This window comes from Erithacus rubecula, assembly GCF_903797595.1.
Source record: "Erithacus rubecula genome assembly, chromosome: 2".
Lineage (NCBI taxonomy): Eukaryota > Metazoa > Chordata > Aves > Passeriformes > Muscicapidae > Erithacus > Erithacus rubecula.
The window spans coordinates 55,959,548-55,973,125 of record NC_136685.1 but is presented as its reverse complement, the minus strand read 5'-3'; the positions used below and the strand labels follow the sequence as shown (position 1 = coordinate 55,973,125).

The 13,578-nt window shown below is 37.8% G+C and overlaps 1 protein-coding gene across 2 annotated transcripts in view; it reads right to left on the bottom strand.

Annotated features, from left to right (window-relative positions):
* The window catches only part of ESR1 (estrogen receptor 1), a 156,658-nt gene that overhangs the window by 93,380 nt on the left and 49,700 nt on the right, over positions 1–13,578 (bottom strand). For both annotated transcript variants that reach the window (XM_079331385.1, XM_079331386.1), the window contains exon 2: positions 9,573–10,077. In XM_079331385.1, the coding sequence (XP_079187511.1) occupies positions 9,573–10,077 (505 nt within the window). The remainder of the gene's footprint in view (positions 1–9,572; positions 10,078–13,578) is intronic.

The window sequence follows — 13,578 nt, the reverse complement described above, 5'->3', positions numbered from 1 at the left end:
TAAGGGCCTGAAGAACCTCATCTGGCTTTGAAGGGAGCCTGGCTTTGAGCAAGATTTTGACCAGATAATCTTGGAACTTACTCACCCATTCAAACTTACATTACTCTGTGATTCTCATCTCTCAGTGAACTGCCCCTGCCCACAGTATTATTTGCAGAGAAAATCCTTCTGAAATGTCATGCAGCTGTGCAATGAAGCAACATCACACATTTTATCAGAGAAGGATGCTCTTGCAATCAGACCAATATGCAATCACTGGGAAAGGATGGAGCATGTATGGTACATAAAATTTCATATAATTTAGCTATCAAATGCAAACAAATTCCCAATGTGAATAGTGAGATGTTTCAAGAGTTTGTAGCTTAAATTTGAGAAAAATTTCTGGGGAAAAATTAAAGAAAAATAACCCTGATTTGACAGCATTTCCCCACTACCAAATCTTAGGTGAATGTATACCTATAATACAGTGATGTCTAGGATGTTCAGTAAAAAGGTTATGGGGTCTTTGCCATGAGGATAGCAAAATTTTCGTTTTCCCTTCATGATACTTAGAAATTTGAGCCATTTTTGTCAAAATGCATTTTAAAAAATTTACCTGAGACAATCATCTAACATGGAAAATATAAGTCAAAGCTAAAGAATATAAGTAAGCCACAAAGAGAGGAACCTAGTTAGACTTAACAATAAACAGTGTTACTGGAACTGCCAGTAAATAAAGTTGAGCTTTATTCTGGGATGTTTAAAAAATGATCTGTAAAATCAGATTGACTTTGTTAGGCTTTTTTTGTGGCTTGAATCAAGAAAAATTAGTACCAACTTACTGATGTTCCTCCTGCTTTAAAAATATTTGATTCCTTAAAATGACATACATCTGGCTGATGTAACATCTTAACTGGTTCTGATATTACTACCATTAAACACTCGGCTACATTATTTTATATGGGTTTTTACCTCACTACCTTTCTCCATGAACATAACTAGAATACTCTCACCACTTCCAGGGTTTGCATGCTTTATCTCTAATTGATATTCTTGTAGATTAGAATTTGGATTATATTTCTCATAGCATGGCAAGAATAAGCTAACAAACTTTTCAACCATAAATTCTAAATAATTCAAACCACAAAAAGATATTGCAAGGTAATAAATCTGCTACAGTGGCTCATATGTTGGCAACATACTTATTTTTCCTTGCTTGTGGTTATCAGTATGGCTGAAGGAGAAGTATCATTTTACTGCAGGATGGAAGCAAACAGACAAAGCTCTCTCTGACCTATTAGCTCCCCAAAGGCATCTAGATTTGCTGTGCACCCTCAGAGTATTCTTTGCCACAGCTAAGTTTCCTGAAGGCAAGGGTTCTGTGATATGTAATTTGAAACAGAGATCTCACTATCAAGTCCAAGCTGCAACTAATAATGAAAGCAATGAACACTTATTTGAATTAATTTCTTTTGGACACCAACTGATACAAGTCATTCAGTAATAACTAGAGACTGCTTAATCAAGATGGCTTAGCAAACAAAATTATTTAAGAATGTTTAAATGGCTTTATAAACTGAAAACAGAGATGGCAGGATATTATGTGACATTTTATTTTTGCCAAAGATCAGGTTTTATAGTACTTGTCTTCAACAGTAAAATTAAATTACATTTTTTTAGAGTTAACACCTTCCAAACTTCCATCTGTTTACAGATCACCATGAAGAAGGGAAAAGAGTAAGTTTCTAAGCCAGAAACCAGAATATGCCAACAAAGAGCTGGAATGCATGAAGCTCTGCCTGGGGATGGATGTGGAGCCAACTGAGAATCACAGGTCAGGATTAAAGGGAGGGCAGGGACAGGTGGCATTATAGTGGAGGTCTGCTGCAAGCCACCTTGTCAAGAAGGTCCAGAGGAGGACCATGATCAGAGGAATGCAGCACCCCTCCTTTGAGGAGAGGCTGAGAGACCTCAGGCTGCTCAGCCTGGAGAAAAGACCTTATAGTAACATTAAAGTACCTAAAAGTGGACTACAAGAAAGCTAGTGAGGAACTTTTTACAAGGGCATATAGTGACAGGACAAGGGGAAATGACCTTAAACTGAAAGATGGTCAGTTTAGACTGGACATTAGGAAGAAATTGTTTGCTATGACACTGATGAGGCACTGGAACAAGTTGCCCAGATGAGTTGCAAATGCCTCATCCCTGGAAATGTTCAAGGCAAGTTTGGATGGAGCTCTAAACAACCTGGTCTAGTGAAAGGTGTCCCTGCCCATGCCAGGTGACTTGAAACTAGTCTTCCCTTTCAACCCAAACTTCCATGATTCTATGATCTTGCACTGATTTTTTAATTAATAGATCTTATCTCAGAAGCCTGAATTACATTTAAAATAGAAAAATAAAAGGGAAATAGAAAGAAAGCAGTAGGTATTACATATTCCAATTTTAGCAGAACTACATGCAAAAACCACAGTGAAGGCTATTTGGAAAGCTACTATGAGTTTCTCAGCCTTGTGATTTAAGATTATTAATCTTATGCTACATATTCTTCTGCAGCTGCTGCTTTCTGCACAGCATCTTCCTATTGATTTTTATTTAGCATGAGTTGAGCCTTTTCCTGTGTTGCAGTAAATTTCCCTTCCCTCCTCTTCCAGCTTTGATGTTCCCTTTGTAGTATCCTAGAAAGTTTTATATAACCATCTTGTAGCAGCACAAATCAGTACTAAAGTATGCTGAGGGATCAAAGCACTGGATGATTGCAAGTACTAAAAGGGGGAGAAAAGACTGGAAGTAGCAATGAAATTTGCACTGGATATTTGCACTGCAGATTACTGAGAAACTGGAAAAATCTTCAATGGAAGAATACAGCTTTTCCCTGTATAATCAGTTAAAAGTATTTTCCTTAATTAGATAGTATGATCAAGGTGAAAAAAACTCATACTGCTTACTCACATAGCTTATGAATGCCAGGTGAAAATGCATGGGCTTTAAATGCAGCCCAGTGCTGCCTTGATGCTCTGTCACCCTGAAGGGGAGAGAAGGTTTCCCCTTTAGCATTCAACAACTCCTTGCACTGATTCTGCTGCCTGGCTCCTGGGAAGGTCAGTTCTGGCAGCTGACAGCATTGTGGAACAGCAGCACATGGGAGCAGAATGTGACACGTTTCACCCATGTTGTCTAACATGAGGGGAGCTGCACCCTTGAAGAGTTGTAGAAAACCCACTGGGTGTGAGGTGGTTACATGCATGCTGTTCACTGTTAGTCATCAACTGCTTTTTCAAGAAGTCCTCTTAGCTACTTACAACTTTCAGCCTTTACTGCTGTTTTTCACTTTTACCAATGGTGTCCATGCAGTGAGACATCTTTTCTTATTTCTTGTTTATATAGGTGCTGGCTGTTGTGTCACTAGTTAAGACTTAATGGTTGGAAGGCAATTGCAATTGTTACATATGTGTATCAAATAGGATTTACATTTAGGACAGTCATATTTAAGCTCTCTATCTTCTGAGGACCATACTCCCTTTTTCTAGTAAAGAGTTAAAATAAAACTCTTAATAAATCACTCCTGAATCCAATCTTGTAATCAATATCTTATCAAGGAAATTGTTATCCTGCAGATTCATGATCTTCTTGTCCCTAACAGGTATCACTCCTGCATTCATAGTATTGCACAAGAATATCTTGAGTGAGATGAAGTAAGATGCTTCCCAGCAAGTGGAATCTGAGCTTGGCAAAAAAGCAGAAATGCCTTACCTATCCCATTGTCACACTGATCAGGATTCCTAACGGGCTGTGGTAAATTACAACCTTTTGCAAGTCACTGGAAAAGCCACTCAGCCTCAGATGTGACTTCTCCCTGTACAGCAAATTTTATGAACAGTCCCTGCAATGCATGCAATGAAAACAGCACTTCAAATGAGAATGTTGAAGGACAGCATCTCTGCTTTAATCTCTGTTCTGATGCCTGAGTAGATAATAGAAAACTCCTTGCAGACAGACCAGGGAGCTCATGATTTATTTCAGTGTTTCATTGTCAACAATATCAAATTACAAAAATGTCCAAAATCTCAATTTGTCAGGAAATGTGGATGCACTTCAGTTGCAGGACTCTTCTCTTGTGGTTTTCTGGAGCAATGCCTTAGATCTGGCCAGCCTATCTTGTTGGTTTAATAAAAAATGCTGGCATCTGATGCTCACTTTGCAATTGCTGTAGAAACTGATGCCAGCAACTAATGCTTTCCATATCAGAGCAGATATGGCCAGTAGTGTTTGTTGTTTCAATAGCCTTAGAGCAAGAGTGATCAAGGCCAGTAACACAGAGTCAACTCCCCGTCTCCCTCTCCAGGGACATCATGCAGTGTCTATGTGAAGGAATATTACAGAGCTTCTTTTTTCTTTTTGGTTCTTTACAGGGGAGGTATGGGTGGGATTAACTTCAAGTAACTTTGGATATCACTGGGTATTCATCTTCATCCAGTAGCTATCTAGAATAGAATTCAGCCATCTTATATAATACAGAAAGATAAACTTGACTAATGCACTTGGTCTGCTTTAATCAGGTGCCCTAGAAAGAGACAAGGTGCATTGTCAGTCTCCTTCTCTCTGTGTCTCTCAGACTAACAAGGGGATCCCTGTGCAGGTTTGATGCTGCTGTCAATGCCATTTGAGTTGTTCCATGTGGTGACTCTCACTGACACACAGCTCCTACTCCAAAAAGTATAGTTACCCCACAGGTCCTGTGTCACATCTGCTAGACCTATCTGACCTTCTGGCCCCTCAAATAGCAGCAGAAGCCTAAGGAACAGGGAAATTAATACAAACCTAGGTGTCTACATTTGATCAGATTAACCCCATTCACATGGCCTGTCTGAATAACCATGAGTTTAGACACAAATTTCAAGTCCTGTTGGGAAGGACTTGGTATATGGAACACTTCCTACGTCTGTAGTTTATGCAAAAAATATAACTGCTGCAGAAATGAAGCAAGTTTTCTTCAATGAGAAGAGAGAGCAAGTGAGATCCATCTACCTGCCTTGGCAGAAAGGAGGGTAATGAGGAAGCATAACAGCTCTTTCACCCCTTTCTACCACTGTCTGCCCTTATTCAGGGGCACAAGGAGGCACAGATCACACGTGCTCCTCAGCAGTTCAGATTGGTGATTTTATGGTGCAGGCACACTTGCAGCAGGATCCACATCAACACGTGCTCCCAGGTTGCAGAAACACCAAAGTGGGTTTCTACAAATCCCTTATAATTGTCATGTGTAAGCATCTCAGAGCACTTAATGGCCTTATCTTTACAACATTTCCATGAGATAAGAAACTATCCATGAGATGACTCCATGTTTTCCTGTCTCTTTTATTACAGTCATCTATTGCTGCAAAATTGTCAGAGATATCAACACAAGGCCTGAAAACAGGAACACTCCAAGTGTTCAAGAAAATGCATGAACACTTGAACTGTTCAAGAGAGGACCTCTGAGCAGATTGATGTTTTAGAGAAAAATAAACAAAAAAGGAAAGCAAAACACTACGTTACATCACACTCCGTGTTATGAAATACTTCATGCTACACTTTAAAAAAATAAGAAAAGAAAAATATTCTTTGAACTTTGCACTCATTTTAACACTTTTGATTTTAAAATTTGGAAAAAAATCTTTGTTTAGACCTCAGCATGGACAGCTAGACAAATTCACAATTAATCAGACAAGGTTAACAAATCTTATGTATTTGGTTACGTAACTATTTTTGTGACCGATGGAGTTATGAATTACGACAGAAGAGGGATCAGTCCACATTTGTAATCTTTCTCAATTTTAGCAAGCATTAAAATTAAAGCTGTGATCATATTGATTAGAACAGCAGACTCAATTGGAGTTTGATAATTGTGGCTAATGCTAAACAATACTTTTTGACATTAATCTACACATATTGCCTGAAGTATTAGAAGATACAAAGTGAGGGAGCAATTCATCTATTACTGTGTTTGTACACTGATTTGTCCAGCCTCTGTCCCTCTCTACAGACTGGCAGATAGCTTTCTCATCAGGGAGCAGGAAGGTGCAGTCTCAATGGGACAACACAAGAATAACATGCACTGACAGAGCAAAAATGACATTCTGCTTTTGTTTGTAGGAATCCACTGAGGTAAATTAGCTATTGAAAGACTCGACTTTTCCCTGAGTGGATCAAAACTTGCTGAAAAGTGAGAGGGAATAAGCAGAAATTACCTGAATTCAAATTCAATAGTTAAGAACAAAAGAAATATTTCTGTTAATTTACTGTAATAGTCATGAGAACATAATTTTCTGTAATAATTATCAACCTCTAATCAGCATATAATAATAAAAAGTCCCACTACTAAAAATTATCGATAAAATTTTTTACATGAGATTTGACATTGTCAGATAAGAAAAAGGTATTTTAGTATGACTACCTATCAAAACAGCCACAAAATCAGACATAAAATGGGTCTACGTATAGATAGCACAATTTGAGTTAATTAAGCCCTTATTTTCCCGCTTCTCAAATTCTGATGCCTCATGATTTAGAGAGTCCAAAAGGAACATTAATATATTTATCGCAGTCTTTAAAAAGCATTCTTTTCATATATCATTATATTCTTCAGCTAGATATAGATGCCTGCCAGTATCTCACAAGACTCTTTTGAAAAAGAGTAACTATTTGAAACAAAATATAATTTCAGAATTAGCAGACATAGTTATAAAGCTATAAATACATATCTGTCTATAGGCAGTATGATTTTGAATACTTATTAACAAAATCAAAATATATTAAAAGTTTTCCTTACCACGTACAGTAATTTTTTAGTTTTATGACTGAAGATTTTTAACATTTTGTTTAAGTATCAAACAGAATATCATCTCATCTCCAACCTATAGTATTTATTTATTGTCCTAGATACTTGTATCACTGAATGAAGCACGTGCATGTCAAATTCAGAGTAGAATAGGGTGATACAAAGCAAATATTTCAGCCATAAAAGCCAAACAGCACAATTCAGTTAGACAGAAAGGTAAATGAGAATTGCAGAGGAGTCTTCCTGAGTCTTAGGTTACATAACTTTTTATAGAAGCAGGCAGCCATATCATAAACTAATCATGATTCATTATAACTTTTTTTAGGGCTTCTGTTTAAGGATTTTCTGCCTTTATCACTCCTACTGGTAACTTGTTCCATAAACTCACTATTTTGGTAGTTAGACATCTTTCAGTCTCCAACATCAATTTGTTCATTGCCAGATTACATTGTCCTATGGTCTCTTTTCTACCATAACCCAACTGAAATCAATGACCCAAATAAATAAAGCAAATTGGAATTTTTTAAAGAACTTTTCTTAAGCCAAATGGTTAGACATTTAATATTTCCCAGGCAGTGAATACCTATTCAAATTATTTTTGACAGACAATTGGTGATTGGGCTCATGCCAAAAGACAAGAATAAAGATCTAATGTTTAATATTGGGTGGGTAAAAGCTTTGTAAATACAATCTCACAAAAGTGAACACCAGAAAAAGCAAAGTTTTTAATTAATTTAATTTCAACAGGACCGTGCCTGTTAACAAAAGATAATCATAGCAAGCACTTTGAAGCATATTTCTTATTACCACATAAGATGCATTCCACAGAGTTATGGCTGGAAGGGGGCATTAAATCATTTGTATAACACTGTATGCAGATAAACCTTCTGGCATATCCAAGATCATAAATTCACCTAATTACTGCTGCATTAAGCCTCAGCAATTTCAAATGGCTAACACACATCTCCAAGGGTGACACACAACCTTGATCAGAAATGTCAGGAAAAAAGGAATACAGCACTGGTCTTACACGTTTGCTCAAGTTATTAAACTAAAAAAGTTTCTTAATTTTATCTTGAAGGGTCTCACCTCAATTCACTGCTTAAAAATTAAAGGAATGCTATTCCCATAGCAACTTTTATGTTCAGATGGTTTTAAGGTTTGAATCCTCCTGCAGTACAAAGCCTGACTATAGAACATTTTCTGACTCTACATTTCAATTTCATAAACTCACTACTCCACTGTTTACATGCATAAAGTTGCTTACACACTTCACCATAGGTTTGCACAGGACACTCACCATTAAAAGACAAAAAGTCTTTTAATTGAGCACAAAGTGCAGTTTAACTTTTAAGTTACTGGTAATCATTCAAGATCACTATGCTCTGACATGTACTCATTCTTCCAGGAAATATCGTATTTGGTTGCACTAAAATGAATTTTGTTTGAATCAATTCAGTTTGCAGATCACTATATTGGACAATTTAACACAACCATTATCTATCATTTCACCAGTCTTTATTCTATCTGCTCCCCCAAACTGCGTAAATCCATTGCAAAAAGTGCAGTAATTTTGTTTTCTGGGACTGGATTTTACCACCAGATTCTTAGTCAGGCTGAGTTAGACTTAAGAACTTAGGTTGCTGTTTATGGTAACATGTTGTATTGTGCAAATAAGTCTAGCAGAGTCTGGCCCTCAACATGGAAAAAAATCACTTGCTTTTATTTTTTCAGAGTTGTTATACTTCTAACAAACTCACCTGTATCTCTCAAATCAACAGAGACCAACAAAGTTCAGAAAAAATACATCTAACTTTTCACTTTGATTCAGAGAAGTCCAGTACAATAAGCTGACACAAAACCACACAATAAACACTGCACAAAACATTAGCAGCGTGGGTATTAGTATATATGATGATTTACATTTTTAAAAGCCATAACTCTATCAGTTTCTGCTCCTTACTTCAAGAAAAGATGCAATTTTTTTCACAAATTACAATAAATATTTAAACCAAGGAAATTTATTTCCCCCTTTCAATGATACTTTTATCTTTTTATTCAGGATTAAAAAGAGAAAATAAAAAGCAACCTCCTATTGAGGGACAAAAATATTAACAACCAGAATGAACAAGCCTCTTTTGAAAAGCAGCATGCCAGGTTTACAGTTAATATATATCACCTTCCAATGAAAAATGCATGTTAATATGTATACAGCTCTTTGGATAGCTCGGGAAGGTGGTTACTGACCGAAATACTGTCACTGAGTCAACTCTAATACTTTGATTAAGAAGGATATAGTGCTTCTGAATAACTTCCTATGTAAGCCAATTCTCACAATGTAAAGGAGGACAGAGGAGAAAAATACCCTTACTACCAGCTAAGAGCTGGACAAACAAACACACTGAAAAATATGTGATGGTGGAAGTTTTTTAGTACACTTCAGACAGTATTATAATGCATCACTACACCGAGTTCATTTGCCATTCTTTAATCAATTACGGTTTCATGTTTTCCCAGGAAATATTTATACCCATTATCTGATTGGTTTTTCTTCACAGGTTTTCAAAATTTACAGCTTCCAGTCAGAGTGGGCTGTGAATTACAGTTTGTTTCATTCTACGTTATTTCTTATGGTTTAGATATCAGCGATGATTCACTTAAATCACACACTCCTTTACACAAAAAGCCAATATTAGGGCATAACGGATTTCTGCATTCTAATTTTCTCAGATCATCTGCTTAAATAAGAAAGAAAAAATTCTGCAGCATTTACCTGTAGAAGGCTGGAGGAGCAGCTTCCCTCATCCCAAAGCTGCCCTGATCATTTTCAAGGTAATAGGGTACCTGTTGGCTGTGATGATGGATGAACGGTGAGAGCTGGGGTGCCGTTTGCAAGAACACCACTGGGCTCGGTGGGACACTGTTCAGTGAGTGGAATCCTGCCAGACTGCTGGACCCAAAAGATTCAGAAGTAGGAGCATAACTGAGGGTAGTTGAGCTGTAGACGGGAGCTGTAGTACCAAAATCATAGGTGGCTCCTTCTGGGTAGTTAAAAACTCCTGTCTTGTTGGTCTCCACATACATGTCGCTGAGCGGTCTTTCCAGGGGAATCTTCAGCTGAGGTCTGCTCAGTGTCTCCAGTTCAGTGCCTTGAATCTGGTGCAGCAGGGTAACTCCAGAGGTTTTGGTGTGAAGGGTCATGGTCAGCACTAATGGCAGTGAGCAAGGAACATATCTGCTTTTACTGTCAACAGCAAGATCGGCAGCTGGCAGTCCACCTAAAAAAAATACCAGAACCTATTCTGAGGCTCAGCAGAAATCATAATAAAGCAGCACTACACAGGTATTCCTCTAATCTCGGCAAGGAGGAGGATACAAACAAACGCAGAGTGAGCACTGAAAACGCACATTCTCTCTCTCTCTTCTTCCCTCCCTCTGCCTCTCTCTAACTTTTAGGAACTCCTCATCTGTGCTAATATGCATTACAAGGTGCTGGCTGCCAGCCAGGAACCCTTGCCTTGTGCCGACGCTGGTTTAAACATCACTTCAGAAACAATTAGTTTGGAGTTATACCAAAGAATTGTCCGTCTAAATGTTACTTCATTCTTACTAATCGTTTAATTTTTCACTTCAGGGTACAGTGCTTTGCAGCAGCTAACGGGAAAGAACACTTAAATCCAACCAGGAAGACTAGTCCAGTGGTCAGTCAGATTACTGCCTTTTATTTCCTCAGCAGGCTCCAATCTATCTGTGCTTATCTCACCCCCTGTTTGATTCATTTTCATGTTTGCTAGAAATATGTAATGTGTACATTGTACTGACCCTGGGCAGGACTGTGCTGTAACCGAGATAGGGCAAAGCAGAATGTGTGTGTGTGTGTGTGTGTGTGTGTGCAAGTGCCTGTCTGTGTGTGTGTCTGTGTATGTTTGTGTGTCTGGGTGTGTGGGGAGCAAGCCCCAGTCAACAAAGCCAGTGCACAAAATTAAAGTGTGCATGATACCTATGCAGAAGAGATTTATAATATACTTTCATCAGCAACAGCAACTCGCACTTACTAGAGCACTATAATAACAATAAAAAGCAACGAAAAGCTTTAGACTAGCCTAGAAAATTATGCCTGCTTCTTTTTATTCTGTAAAATGATGAGCTAAACATCACTCACATTTTGCCACAGTTAGGAGATGGTTATTTGATTGCATGATACATAAATTGAATATAGGAAATTCTTTTTCCTAGTCTTGTGAACAAAAGCTTAGCAAACTTGAATTTCGAAATGAAACTACGAAATCAAGTAACCTAAAATAATCAAATGGGATCGGCTTAAAAAAAAAGACTGTCATGCCTCTCAAAGTTATATTTAGAAAAAAAAAAAAAAAAGGAAAAGAAAGAACATAATGAAAAGGTGTGGCATGCATGCTTCTTCTTGCAATCTCATTCCATATAATTTTAACTTTGCACAAACCAGTTCTCCTGCACGAGTGAAATGAAAACCTCCAGAAACTGTTTCAAGCTCTCCAGCTCCATTGCTGTGGTCTGCGGTTCAGTCAATGAAGCAGGCTAATGTCAACCCTAAATGCATTAATATATGGGCTTCAGTTAGTGTGCTTTGAATACTCGAAAAACCTGTGCTATACTTAAACAACTCCACAGTGATTTGGCTCAACCTTCAAAAAACCCAAGAAACTGAAAAACTGAATATGCAGGTCACTTGAAGTGTCAAGAAAAGTTTACTAAAACCGGTTTTATTTTAGAAATAATATTGTGCTTTCAGAACTTCTACTAAAATAGCCTAAGTTTTTTGTATTTGCAAGAATATTCTGGAGCAATATATGTTTTTACCTTCACAGGCACAGAGCTGAGACATCAGCACACGCACAGTTATGTACTTGATATATTTCCTCACCCACCCAGCCACCCTCCCTACCCTGTTCAAATTTCAGATTGTAGACTTTGATCAAAGAGATAAGCTTGTTTAAATAACACTGGACTAAACATGTTCCCAGTTAAAAAAATAATAATCAGACAACCATACCCAGCAGTTCAGAAAGTCTTCGAAGAGTTATGCTGAAGGTATGCCAGACAGTGTGAGAGAAAATAGAGTGTGTGCATGTTCTCTTAGAGTGGGCGACCGTGCATGTGCACAGACTCACAAAACAGCAAGTAAGCACAGCTCTCAGCAGTCAGGCTGCAGGGCTGCACAGGCTGAAATGAATGGCAGTTATGAGTTTAAGCCCATACACATTTCATTTTTTCTTTGAAATGCACAGAGAAGGCATTATCTTTTATTAAGATGCATAATCTGAGAATTAGTGTGAATCTACCTGCCACAATAAGTATCCACTGCTATAGTGTGCTACAAATGTTTTGAATTTTTTTCTAAAGCCTTCTCCAATATGTATGTTCTATTAAAACTAATATATTGACATGAAATAAAATACTCCAGTGTAATAGCTATTCAGAAGATGGAAAAAAGAAGTAAGCAAATGGAGATTTGGTTTCTGAGTCTGCCCTGAGCTTCTTACACGCAATTTTGAAGAACTTCATTAATTATTTTTGGGAGGTGGTATGTTTCCAAGGAGTCAAATATTTAATATTTCCATCAGATGCAAATAGCATTAAACATACTGTAGGGTTAACTTGAACCACCATCACTTCTGCTGTGTACCATTTAAACTAGGGACCCTAAGGGCAGCTCTCCACAAGCCACAGTGCTCCCACAGAAAGGGCTCAGCAATAGGCAGCTGCTGTATCCATGCAGCACACAGCCTTGTACACATCTTGAGAGAAAAAAATGGGAGTGCCACAAACAGGATCTTGGGGATTGCCTGAGAAGCTCTGTGACAGCATCCTGTAATGTCTGACTTACTTTTCCTGTGGAAGAAAAGCAAGAAAGGGCAAGGGTGAGGCAGGGGGGCATGACAAGCCAAATCTCATGAAAAAGATGAATGTTTGATTTTTGTATACTGAAAAAAAAATCAGGCTTTGATCCTGCTTACTATATATGGGATTTTTAGATATAAAGAAACTATGAAAGCAAGTTATCAGAGTGTTGTTTTCTCTCTTGTCCTACATGGTAAAAACTGCTGCTTGCTCCAAATTAACAAGCACTGCTACTTCAGCCTGCTTTAGAGATGCCATTAGGTGCACCCGCCTGTGAACTCGCCTCTCAGAATAATGAGATCTAGGTTTCTAAAGCCTGCTATTCGTGCTTAAAGGTCAGGACTTACTTCACCACTCACTTTAATCTGATCTATTACGTGTCAGATTTACATGCCCTAGAATACAGAAATATTACAGTATGGGAATGGGTACAGGAGACAGCAATGATATTTAATGCTGTTTAGCAAGAAGTTTATGCAAAACTTGTTTTTTCTAAATCCCACATCATGTATGCCTTTAAAACTATGCAGACCTCATACAGAAGGGCTTGCCTCATTCACTCTGGTTTTTGGTTTTTTGTTACATGCAGTAACAAGAGAGAGTAAATAAAAACATTAATTGGCTGCAGCACCTTCCTTTCTAGTGCTAGACAGATGTGTTCAAAATGGGGAAATCTATGTTCTCAGATCCAGTAATCTCTCAACTATTGTATATTCAGTTGAGCCAAGCTGCCCTATGTATTTCTATCACCTTAATGAAGGTCATATTGCTATGGAGCTGCTGAGCATATACTACAGGAGATGCATAGATACATAAAAATAGAGAGGAACTTGTTCTACAAAATCTGAAGATTTGTTAACTTGAGGTCAGGTATAGATTGGAGGTTTTGCTGTATTTCT